The sequence below is a fragment of the Myotis davidii genome, unplaced genomic scaffold (assembly GCF_000327345.1).
Source record: "Myotis davidii unplaced genomic scaffold, ASM32734v1 scaffold4756, whole genome shotgun sequence".
Lineage (NCBI taxonomy): Eukaryota > Metazoa > Chordata > Mammalia > Chiroptera > Vespertilionidae > Myotis > Myotis davidii.
Window position 1 is genome coordinate 17441 of NW_006287691.1, and position 13316 is coordinate 30756.

The 13316-nt window shown below is 36.9% G+C and overlaps 1 protein-coding gene across 1 annotated transcript in view; it reads left to right on the forward strand.

The window, feature by feature from the left end:
- Positions 1–13316, forward strand: part of LOC102761382 (lysine-specific demethylase 6A) — a 31983-nt gene that overhangs the window by 13773 nt on the left and 4894 nt on the right. The window contains exons 3-5 of the mRNA XM_006759504.2: positions 2833–2947; positions 5195–5382; positions 6081–6222. Of these exons, the coding sequence (XP_006759567.1) occupies positions 2833–2947; positions 5195–5382; positions 6081–6222 (445 nt within the window). The remainder of the gene's footprint in view (positions 1–2832; positions 2948–5194; positions 5383–6080; positions 6223–13316) is intronic.

Sequence of the window (13316 nt, forward strand, 5' to 3'; positions counted from 1 at the left end):
CTGGATAAGGTAACCTTGGTTGTAGGTTCTTGGCATTCATCACCCAGAATATTTCCTCCCACCCCCTTCTGGCCTGCAAAGTTGCTGCTCAGAAATTAGCTGATAACCTGATGGGAGCTCCCTTTTATGTGACTTGTTGATTGACTCTTAGTACCTTCAAGATTATCTCTTTATTTTTAACTTTTGCTATTTTAATTACAATTACCCACTTGGAATGAGTCTCTTTGGGTTCATCTTGTTTAGAACACACTGTTTGCTGGACCTGGATGTCTCTTTCCTCCCCCAGCTTAAGACAGTTGTCAGATATTATATCTTCAAAATACACTTTTTGCCCATTTCTGTCTTGTAGGATATGTATAAGGCAATGTTAGCATGCATATTTGATGTACTGATTGCTCTCCTGCCCTAATCTGTTTTCATTCAAAAATATATTTTGTTGGTGCTTTGATTGGATGATTTTTACTATTTGTTTTCAAAGTTGCTAATCCATGTAAATTAACTAGTCTGTTGTTTATTATTTCTAGTATGTTTTCCATTTCAGTTATTGAATTCTTCTACTTTTCTGCATAAAGAAGACCCTCTAATGTTTTATGAAGTGCTGGTTTGGTGATGATGAACTTCTTTAGTTTTTGCTTGTTTGGAAACTCATATTTTTTCCTTTAATTCTGAATGATCACCTCGCTGGGTATAATATTCTGCATTGTACTTTCACACCGCACCTCCGGTTCATCTTGTTTAGAACACACTGTTTGCTGGACCTGGATGTCTCTTTCCTCCCCCAGCTTAAGACAGTTGTCAGATATTATATCTTCAAAATACACTTTTTGCCCATTTCTGTCTTGTAGGATATGTATAAGGCAATGTTAGCATGCATATTTGATGTACTGATTGCTCTCCTGCCCTAATCTGTTTTCATTCAAAAATATATTTTGTTGGTGCTTTGATTGGATGATTTTTACTATTTGTTTTCAAAGTTGCTAATCCATGTAAATTAACTAGTCTGTTGTTTATTATTTCTAGTATGTTTTCCATTTCAGTTATTGAATTCTTCAGCACTGAATGAATGTGTGTGTGTGTGTGTAATTGACTTTTTTACAGAGAGAAAGGGAGAGGGATAGTTAGAAACATTGATGAGAGAGAAACATTGATTAGCTGCCTCCTGCACACCCCCTACTGGGGATGTGCCCACAGCCAAGATACATGCTCTTGACCGGAATCAAACCTGGACCCTTCAGTCCACAGGTCGATGCTCTATCCATTGAGCAAAACCAGTTAGGGCTCTTATAATTTTTAACTCTTTATTGAAGTTCTTTGTTTCTCTATTTTAAAATTGTTGGGCTTTCTTATGACCGTTTCTTTAATTCTTTATCAGGCAAATTACCAGTGCTACATTCTTAAGAGTTTATTTTGTCTCCTTATTTTGCAAGAGTTTCTGTGTTTCTTTCTGTGAGTTAGGTGAAATGACTATCTCTCCCAATGTTGAAAACATTGCTTTGTATAGTAGTGAATTTATTAGACTGTGTGCTGGATGCTTTTAGGCTGGTTGAAGTCAGATCAACCATCTGTAATAGTGGGTGCCACTGGCCAGGAGGAGCATTCATGGGCAAGATGGCCTGATGACTGTTTGATTAATTGTGCCCATCTGATCTAGGTGGTGAGTCCCTGTTGGTGACTCAATAGCACTCTTCCTGGATCAAGAGTAGACCCATTCCTATTATTTGACTGCTGCTTGAGCCCAGTCTCTGTTGGGCCCCCTTGTGTGTGTGTGTGTGTGTGTGTGTGTGTGTGTGTGTGTGTGCACACTCCACTGTATCATGCTGGTTCCCTCTCATACAGCAGGGCTGCTCTGTGTATATGTAGCAGTGGGTTGGTCTGTGTGTGTCTCAACGCCTTATTGGATCCATTGGACCTTGTTCACTTGCTATAGTGCCATTTTGTTTCTTTTTGAGCTAGCTTCAGGAGAAACACTATTGCAGTCGTGCAGATTAATCAGAATCACTGGATAGAACTCACATCTGAGCTATCCAAGTTGGAGGAATGCAAAGAATGCCACACACTTGTTCCTTTAATTTTGATGGGTTCTCCAATGGTCTCTCTCTCTTCTGTGTGTGTTTGTTCAGTTGTCTCTCAGAGCTTTTATGTTCACATTGTTATGTGTGTTGGACCTACCTTCTTGTTTTTTGTGTGTTTTTTTTTTTGTATAGCATTATTTCTCCAACATTGTTATGTAGTATATTTTATTTTTCTCAATGTAATTTACAGAACCAGTTTTGAGTAGCCATTTATTGGTAAACGTTTTCTATCTGTTCTTACTTACATAAATAAAAATGTACATGTGACATGATTTTTAAATATTCTGAAAAATTGTGATTGCTCTAAGGACCTATTCTAAGGGATTCTTTGTTTTGTGTGTGTGTGTGTGTTTAAACTAAATCTATCATGCTGTACCAAATCTCTAATTTTAAAGCTTTGTGCCAAGGTAATAACCTACCTGTGGTGGAAGACTTACAAGCATTTAAAGTATGTACCAATTTCAACTTGGGATGTTTATAGGAGTTAACAGGTGTAGGTTGTTAGGGGACGTTACATTTTTTAAAATAGATGTTTTTATTAATTTTTCTTATAATCTTTGTGAGAACGGGGAGTAATTTATAGAGGAACTAAAGGTAGTAGTAATGACAATAGCTAATATTTATTGCTTGTCACTTGATACTGACTTATTTGCAAGCATTTGTGTTTCATACAGTTCTTGAAACCCAGTGACTTAAAGGCACTTTTGTTTCATTTAGTTTATAGTATAATAATGACCCTTTTTTCCCCATTAATTTTCAGGTCACCAAGAAAATAACAACTTCTGTTCTGTTAACATAAACATTGGTCCAGGTGATTGTGAATGGTTTGTCGTTCCTGAAGATTATTGGGGTGTTCTGAATGACTTCTGTGAAAAGTGGGTTTTTGAACTTTCAAAATAATTTTGAAAAACATCTTTTATAAAGGACAAAAGCATGATGCTGAATTTCAATTTATAGTTTAGCAGAAATTTTATTTTAAATTATCCTATTTCAAATTGTTTATTTTATATTATTTGGAATAATATATGAAAGGCCATGAAACCAGAAGTAGTAATAGGCATGAATTCAGAAGACAAAGAGTGAATTATTTCTTATGTTAATTTTTTAAATTGTTACCTGAATCTACATTCATTTGACAAGTGTGCTTTAAGAGAAGTTTAGCTTCCTGTAACTGAATTTAAAAATTGTAAGAATTCTAAAATTAAGTGCTCTTTTACTTTGTTAATGTGTATCTTTTTGAATCAGCTAAAATTTTCACTTGTCCAACAGTAAGCAAATCATCTGCTATTTTCAGAGTGGATAATGATACTAGTATAATCATGTAAATTATTGGTATAACCATGAAATTATATATATATATATATATATATATATATATATATATACATATATACTTATAATGATAAAAAAATTGGATGAAATTCTCATAATACACCTCAGATTATTTTTAAATCAATACACATTAATTTTTTAACATTTTGGAGGGTTTTATCAATATATTTTATTTAGTAAAAAGTACATCATAGTGGCGAAAATAATAATATTCCTTTACTGGCACTTTTTTTTTTAATTACCACTCAAGGATATGTTTAGAGAGAGTGGAATGTGGCAGGGGAGAGAGAGAGAAATCCTTGTGAGAGAGAAATGTCGATCAGTTGTCTCTCATCTGGGCCCTGACCAGGGTTTAAACCCACTGTTTGGGTGTGTGCCCTGCCCAGGAACCAAATCCAAAACCTTTTTTGTGTATGGTACCACACTCCAATCAGCTGAATTACGTGGCCAGGGCAAGATAGGATTACTTTTAAAATTTTGTTTTATGTCTATGTTTTCCTCATGCTGAGGTGAAATTTAAAAGAATTTTTTAGGAAAATAATCTTATATCTGAAATTTATCAGCAAACTAGAAGCTTAAGCAAAGAAAAGAGAATTGAGTCTTCAAATTTAAAAAAATGTATATTGTAGTATTTGTTATACATTAAGTACACTGGTTCTTACTATATTGGGTGGGAACTATTTTCACACAGACAGGTGAACCAGGTCACAAATAGTTGGAAAAGTCAGGTGATGTCCCAGAAGTTTGAATTCAGAGTAATAAATAAATCAAGTTAGAATGATTCACTTGTCTAAATTGTAAAAATGACACTTTTCATCTCAGCTTTTGCCTGTAGTGTTATATTCCATAAAGATAATTGCTTTCAATGTTTATAATTCCTATTTTAATTTTATGACACTATGAAACATTTATCTTTCAATTATTTTTCTCAACTTTAGAAAAAAAATGATCAATTGAACTTCGTTGGCTTTCCTTTCTTTAAATGGAAAGTTTTTTCCAACTTTATATTGGTAGTGTTTGGGTAAATAGAACTAGCTTGTACTGTCATTTTTTCAGAGGAAGGATAGAAATAAAGTAAAAACATCTTAAATTGTCAGAAAGGTATAGTTCTATCATATGAATTTCCTCTCCTTGAGAATAGATAATTTGAAGTACCTAAAGTCTACATTATTAAATTCTTTTTAGAAAGAAATTGTTAATGTCATTACTTAATCTTGTGATGGAGAGTAGTAAATAATTAAAATTTAAAATAAAGCTTAATAATTTGTTTTGTTTGTGTTGGTGGTGCTGGTAGTGCGACCTTCTAGCAATTCATGGGAGAAAGTAGAAAATAGAAAAAGTGTGGATCCATTGATGAATTAAGGGAAGGTTCTTGTTATATCTACCACAGTGATTCTGATTAAGAAGTTTAATTGGCTTTATGTAGTCTTCAATCTCAATTTCCTTTTCAGGAATTTTAGATAATAAAGAGATTCTTCAGGAAGAAGGGATAAATCAGACTATTCTTTATTGAAAGCAAATTATAAACCAGAATAGCTAAGTATAATGTTGGACTGTAATTTTTGGTTTTGAGAAATGTAAATGTAAGCATATTGTAAAGATCTTTGAATAAATCTCCCTGCTCTTGCCTGCTGTTAATTTTGTTTTAAAGCCCTCACTTTTGAAAAATGTAGTTCTCATTGCACTGCTGTTAAATTTTAATGAAGTATGCCCTGAAAGCTTTTTAATATTTTGAAATTATTTCCACATGTTTGATGAAACATTGAAAATTTATTACCTGTATTTTTCAGAAATAATTTGAATTTCCTAATGAGTTCTTGGTGGCCCAACCTTGAAGATCTTTATGAAGCAAATGTTCCTGTATACAGGTTTATTCAAAGACCTGGTGATTTGGTCTGGATAAATGCAGGCACTGTGCATTGGGTTCAGGCCATTGGCTGGTGTAACAATATTGCTTGGAATGTTGGTCCACTTACAGGTATTTTAAACAATTCTTTAATAGATTTTACATGTTGAAGGGTTTTTCTAACGTAGATACTGTTTTTCTACTAGCAAATAGCTCACTAAAAATGGAAAGGTGTGTCTGCTAGAAAAAATTGAAGAGTGCAAAGAGTAAATTGAAGTTAAGAAATGGATATTCATGAACAGATGTTCAAAATGTCTATTTTGTTTTTATAAAGGAAGGTTATTCTATGGACAAAACTGATTATTTAGAATTTTTATTTCCTCTGGTATACCATATGTGCTGTCTTAAAACATCAAACTGTTAAATATGGATAACTTAAAGAATCTGGCCTTTAGAGCTAAAAAGACCTTAATGATATCTTCTTGGTTCTACTTTTGTTAAACCATGTAACTTAAGGAAAATGTTTAGAATTTTCCAGAGCCTCATTTATTGCTTTTTTAATCTGCAAAATGAGAATTGTAAAGTCAACAAGGCTTTGAAATAATGAAATGAGATAAAGTATAAAAAGCGTGGCACAGACGTGAACCTTAGTAAGTGCTCTTTACAGGATAATTTTTTTAAAACTATAATTATCATTTAAAAATCCTCTAATATTTTGAGTTTTCTAGAATCAGTATTAAAGTTATCACCTGAAAGGTGATAAATGATTATCTTTATATCTGTCATACTTTGGGTTACTTTATACCTTTGAAAAATTCTTTTTCTCCTAGCCTGCCAGTATAAATTGGCAGTAGAACGGTATGAATGGAACAAATTGCAAAGTGTGAAGTCAGTAGTACCCATGGTTCATCTTTCTTGGAATATGGCTCGAAATATCAAAGTCTCAAATCCAAAGCTTTTTGAAATGATTAAGTAAGTGCTTTTCAAAACTGCTATAGGGGTAAAGGGATGGGTGTATAACTAATCAATTTTTCCCCCACACTGAAAAATGATAAAATAGTTGACAAATGCTAAAATAGTTCTGAAGTTTTGACCAGAAAATGTAATAAGGCAATTCACATATTAAAGATATTTTCTTCCATAAATGAAAATATTTATGCATAAATGTATTTTCTTTCCAAATAGACTATATTTATTATGGTATAGAGAGGAATTAAGGTATACATGATTCTATACTAAATTCATACATCTATGCTTTCTATTAACCTCTGACCAAACTGATTTCCAATGACCTTGATTTTGTTTTTTGTTTGTTTGTTTGTTTGTTTGTTAATCCTCACCCAAAGATATCTTTTCCATCACTTTTCAGAGACAGTGGAGCGGAGGGGGAGTGGGGAGAGAAAGAGAAACATATATAGGAGAGAAACATTATCTCCTACACTCAGGTGGGGAGCGAATCTGCATCCCAGAAATGCACCCTTAACGTCTGGTGCACAGGTTGCTGTCCTAACCACTGAGCACCATGGGCCAGGGCTGTTTTAATATTTGAAGTTTGCCTACACCAATTGAGAATGAGAATATAATACATATATTCCATAATAAAATTGTCACTTAGAATACTGATTTTACTGAAATGGTAAAATTTTTTGGCTGCTCTAATTAAATAATCCCTTTCTTAGTTTCCTGATGCACTCATTACAAATTTAAAGATTATCAGTTTGAATTATATGTATTCTAGTAGCTTCGCTTTTATTTGCCTAGTTTCTATTCCTTAATTTTTTTAAGAAGACAGTAGGTCCTTGAGTTACGTCAGAGATCCGTTCCTATAGCATGTCGTAATGCGATTTTCACCGTAAGTCAGAACCCACCTACATAAGCACCTACATCACTCACATGAAGCACATATCCAGCAGTAATGAAGTGAAACAGTAAAAAAAAAAAAAAATTAATGGAAAGAAAACAATTCCTGACCTTTACTTGTGGTAAATAAATAATAAAAAACAAATGGACACATGTACATATGTGGAAATGAGGGAACTTTTTTTTTTAATAAATAAACTAGAGGCCTGGTGCATGAAATTTGTGTTGTGGGCGGGGGTTCCCTCAGCCCAGCCTGCCCCCTTTGTGGGAGGCAACCAGGTGGGCAATCGGGATGGAACCAGCCTCCATCGCCCGCTGCCACTGGTTGCCGCCCCCCGCCCCCCCTCCAGCCCACTCCATCGCCATCCGCTCCCTCTGCCTGCTGGCATGCACCTTGCCTGGCCTGGTGACACCTGCTTGCCGCCAACCCCGCACCCCACTGACTGGTTATTCCCCTGTTTGGTCGATAGCATATTACACTTTTATTATATTCTCATTCTCAATTGGTAAGGGCAAACTTCAAATATTAAAACAGCCCTGGCCCATGGGGCTCAGTGGTTAGGACAGCAACCTGTGCACCTGTATTATTATATAGGATTGCTTTAGTTGGAGGAAGGTTTATCCACCAAAATGAGCTCTAGAAGGAGTGGTTTTCAAGGTGTGGCCCTACATTTTAACAGGCAACCCAGATGAGTGTTATGCATTCTATTTGAGCGGATCTCTTTTGAAGAGTGACACTTCAGTGAAGAGACATTGGCTCATTAAAATTATGCCTCTGGCATGACATTCAGTATCTGATTTTTATTATTAAAAATTGAGCACCCAATATCTCTTTATCAATCTATATAGGCTCATAATGTTTCCACATCTTGAAAGTCCCCATACTCACAGAGCATTGAGTAACTTCAATAAGTATTTTTAAGAGATCATGCAGGAAAGCTAATTCAGGTGATAGGAATGTGTAGATAATATCATAGTTTAGGAGAAAAGATGGTATATTAGACTTACATAGTGGTGGCTGAAGGCAGAAAAAACAAACATTGCAGCAAAGAAAGAGCACTAAGTCTGTCTTCTGCCCTAGTTGTTTGGCTATTGCTGAATTAAGCAAGCTTCCTTCACTGTTCCTTTTCCTTGATACCTTCTCCCAGTTATTAGAATCACCCATTCAACCAAGTTGCCCAAACTGGAGAATCTGGGCTAATACCATTTGTTTTGTTTGCTTTCATCCCTATGTAATCAGCCAATAGTTCTGTCAGGTTTTCTCATAAATATGTCTCTGATCCACTGCCTCTGCCTAGTCCTAGTCCCCAACATCAGTCTCCCTTTTTCTTGGGCCCAAAAACACTGCAGCTGTCTAAATTGATCCTTCCCACAGCCACCAGAATGGTTAACCTAAAATGAAAGCAAGACCCAGGTGCTCCCATGCTTGACATTCTTTACTTTTCTTCCTCCTGTGTGGTCTGCCCTCTGCCTGCTTCTCAGGCTGCCGCGGACCCAGGCCTGACTGCCTCCATGGGCAGCCAGGACCGAGCCTGATTTCCGCCCCAGAAGCTCCCTGCTTCCCTGCCTGTATCTGTTCCGGGGCTGTGGAGCCTGGGCGGTGGCTCAGCCAGCCTCAGGCTCCCTGTGGCCCCCAGGCCTGTGTCCGCTCTAGGGTTGCCCAAGCCAGCGCGGCAGCTCAGGCAGGCCTCCCTGTCTCTGTCTCCGTCTCCGTCTCCGTCTCCGACTCTGACTCTGACTCTGACTCTGACTCTGTCTTGGCTCCAGGCCTCACCTGAGCGCACAGCCTCCTTTTGTGTCGTGATTGTTATGGCGGCCCGGCCTAATTTGCATATTACCGCTTTTACATATATGAGATGGCAATGTAACCACAAAACGACTTATGTCAAGTCCGAGGTAACCCGAGGACTGCCTGTAGTTTATTTTTGGCCCTAGCTGGTTTGACTCAGTGGATAGAGCGTTGGCCTGTGGACTGAAGGGTCCCAGGCTGTACTCTGGTCAAGGGCTCATGCCCTGGTTGTGGGCTCCATCCCCAGTAGGGGATGTGCAGGAGGCAGCCGATCAATGATTCTTTCTCATCATAGATGTTTGATCTCTCCCTCTCCTTTCCCCTCTAAAATCAATATAAACATTTTTTTAAAAAAGAGAATACTTCCTAAACCAGCAGTCAGAAATTCCTCTCACAATCCTTGACCGTTGCCTCCTAATTACTCACCTACCTGCCTGCCTGGTCACCCCTAACTGCCCCTCTGCCAACATGGTTGCCCCTAACTGACCCCTGCCGATCAAACCCCCAACCTCGGCATTTGTCCTCGACTAGAATCGAATTGGGGACTGCAGTCCACAGGCCAACCAAAACTCTACCCACTGAGTGAAACCAACTGGGCTCACAAACTGTTCTTATAGATGAGAAAAGATACTCCACTGTATAAAACAGAGACTCTGCCTTTGTGTGATGTAAATTCTAGTGAGTCAGATAGACAAACTCCCAGACACATGAACAAGTTACTGTTAAGTAATATGAGTGAAATAAAATAGGACAATTCTTATTTTCTGATTTGAGAGGTAGAGAATGCTGCTTTGTTAATGTGTCTTCTGAGATCATCTTTGCTATGCTTGCATCTAAGTAGTGAAAAGGAGACAACCTTAAAAGACCCAAGAGTAAAAACATTGTACACCCCCAAAGTAAGTGAAAGGCTTTGGTGTATTTACAGGACAGAATGACCAATGTGACTGTAGCAGAATGACAGAAGGGAATAAACAGATGGGGTGATTTCACATAAGTGTTCAGGTACCAAATTATAGATGGATTTATAGGCAATGGTAAGAACTTTGGATACTAATTCTGATTATTATAGACTTATTAAAGGATTTAAATAAGGAAAGGGCTAGATTCTTTTTTATATTTTAAAAATACAAAGCTATTATTTAATGGCAAATGGATTGCAAGATGCAAGATTGGAACTAGAGAACATGCAATTGCAACACTCTAATTTGCATTGAGATTGTAGCAAAGGAAGTAGTAAGAAGGATCTCAGTGCAGCCCTGACTGATATGACTCGGTTGGAGTGTTGTCCTATGCACCAAAAGATCACTGTTTCTTTTTTTTTAATTTTTATTTTTTTATATTTTATTAATTTTTCACAGAGAGGAAGGGAGAGAGATAGAGAGTTAGAAACATCGATCAGCTGCCTCCTGCACACCTCCTACTGGAGATGTGCCTGCAACCAAGGTACATGCCCTTGACTGGAATCGAACCTGGGACCTTTCAGTCACAGGCCAATGCTCTATCCACTAAGCCACACCGGCTACGGCAAGATCTATGTTTCTATCCCCAGTTAAGATGAGTGTGGGAGACAGGGGAGCCAATCAGTGTTTTTCTCTGTCCCTTTCCCTTCCTCACTTTCTAAAAAACAATTAAAAATAAATATGGGGGAGGGGTAGACTGGAGGAAGTCAATGGGGGGAAAGAAAGGGGAAATATGTAATACTTTGAACAATAAGAAATTATTTTTTAAAAATAAAAATATATTTTTTTAAATATAAAGGCTAAAAATTATTTTTTTATAAAAGAAAGGTTCATAGAGCAGACTGTTGTGAAGTTTAAGCCTTAGGGCTTATTCACAGATTGGATAGTGAGATAAGGAAAAATCAATCAAGAAAAGATGGTTATAATGTCTTGTTTTTACTTTTTTTGGTCAATTTAAAATATCTTTTAACTTCTGTCATTTTTTTCCTCTACACTACTCTCATCTGTAATATCCTTGTAGAACCTCTTCCACTTTAGAAGGGTCGCTCTCAATATTTGAAACTCGGTATTTGAAACCTGGTGGCTAAGACTTGCCTTCCACGAACTAGAATGTTCCCATTTTTTTCTGTGGTGACAATTTAAATTGCATTGTCTTTGTTCTGGCAGTTGTCTTTGTGTTGAATTTGAATATACAAATTTAGCTTGTCTTCTACTTAAAATACTGGAAATATTTTCCTTACACAATTTTTTTAAAAACCTGATTCTGTGTATATTTCTGTGGTACATTTCTCCTTGAGTTAATTTGGTTTTTGTATGTATGTATGTATGTATGTATGTAGAAAAAGCCTAGGTTGAGCAGGCTTGAACATAGGGAATTAGTGCAGCCAGGATTCCACCTCTGTGTGGCATATGAGATGTGTGCTTGGGGAGGCTTCCCTCCCACCTACATGTGGGCATTGAGACCTCTCCTGGGGAGTCACTGGAGAAAAGGGCATAAAATTTTTACCTGAGGATACTTTTTTGTTGACTTTTTTTAGAGAGATAGAGAGGAAAGGGGAAAGAGAGAGAAACAATAATGTGAGAGAGACAGTCAGACGGGTTCCTTCCCACACACACCCCAACTGGGGCCAGGGATGAAGACTACAATTAAGGTACGACTGGGAATCAACCCAACCACCAGGAATGGAGCCGGCCTCTATTGGGGCGGGCTGGCTGGACCCCACCAGTGCACACATTTGTGCACCGGGCTTCTAGTAGAACAATAAAATCAAAATTGATTAAAATTTAAATGTTGACTCAAAACCATAAAACTCCTATAAGAAAACATGGGTGTAAAATCTCAGACATGTCCTTTAGCAATACTTATTCTGAAATGCCTCATTGGGTGAGGAAAACAAAAGGAAAAATAAATCTGAATAAAAGTTTTTATACAGTAAAGGGGACAAACAAAATAAAAAAGACAACCCACTGCCCTAGCCTTTTGGCTCAGTGGTTAGAGTGTCGGCCTATGGACTAAAGGATCAAGGGGGAGTACTTCAGTTGCAGGCTTGATCCCCAGTCCCAGCTGGTGTGCAAGCAGGAGGCAACCAGTTAATGTATGTCTCACATCACTGTTTCTCTCTAACTGTTTCTCTTTCTCCCTTCCATTTTCTCTTAAAAAAAAAAAAATCAATGGAGCCAAACTGGTTTGGCTCAGTGGATAGAGCGTCAGCCTGCAGACTCAAGGGTCCCAGGTTCGTTTCCGGTCAAGGGCATGTACCTTAGTTGCAGACACATCCCCAGTGGGAGGTGTGCAGGAGGCAGCTGGTCGGCGTTTCTCTCTCATCGATGTTTCTAACCCTCTATTCCTCTCCCTTCCTCTCTGTAAAAAAATCAATAAAATATATATTTTTTAAAAATCAGTGGAAAGAAAATATATCCTAGGGTGAGTATTAACAACAGCAACAACAAAAATGACAACCATGTGAATGGGAGAATATATTTGCTAAAGGTATATCAGATAAGGAGTTAATATTCAAAATTTATATAAAATTTATAAAGATTATGTAAAGTGAAGTCAGTGAGAATGATAGAAATTGAAGAAAAGAAAGTATAGAGAAGATAGTGTCTTTATTATTCATACTTGTTTTAATAATTTTAATAAAATATATAATTTTAATAAGTTTGTATATCTTAAAATAAATTTATCCAGCTTCAAGACTTGGTTGGAACTTCTTCCTGTGCACTGAACTGGTTCCAGGTTCAATTCCTGTCGGGGCATATAACCTGGGTTTTAGGTTTGATCTCTGGTTGGCACATATGATATTCTTTGGTGAGGATTAAAACTAATAATTTTATCCTAGACATATTTATACGGTTTTGGTTTTTTGAAAAATAGTTAAACTTGACAAGTAAAAATAGCATAGAAATATAAATTAAAAGAAGTTAATCCCTTTATTAATGATTATATTATGAAGTTTATTTAGTAATCAAATATGTTAGTAACAATAAGATGTATCAAAAAGCTCCAAGTTTTTTTTTAAAAGGCTCCAAGTTATAATGGGTCTGCTTACCTGAGATAATACTGGCCATAAACATTGTCATTTTTGTTAAACCACTTTCATGCTTTTTAGGATAACTTTAGAGCTGGTATGAGCCTTATAAATCAGCCTAGTGTAACTGCCTTCAAAGGAGAACTGCATGGGAGATTTATATATTCATAGAAACTTCAGCAGATGATTCTGAGCAATGAGAACAAATTATAGAAAATGAACACTTTGTGAAATTCACTATATTGTTGGCATCAGAATTACTAATGTAAAGAAAGTGTAAATTAGCCCGGGCTGGTTTGGCTCAGTGGATAGAGCATTGACCTGCGGACTGAGGGGTCCCAGGTTCGATTCCAGTCAAGGGCATGTACCTTGGTTGCCGGCACATCCCCAGTGGGGAGGGTGCAGGAGGCAGCTGATCGATGTTTC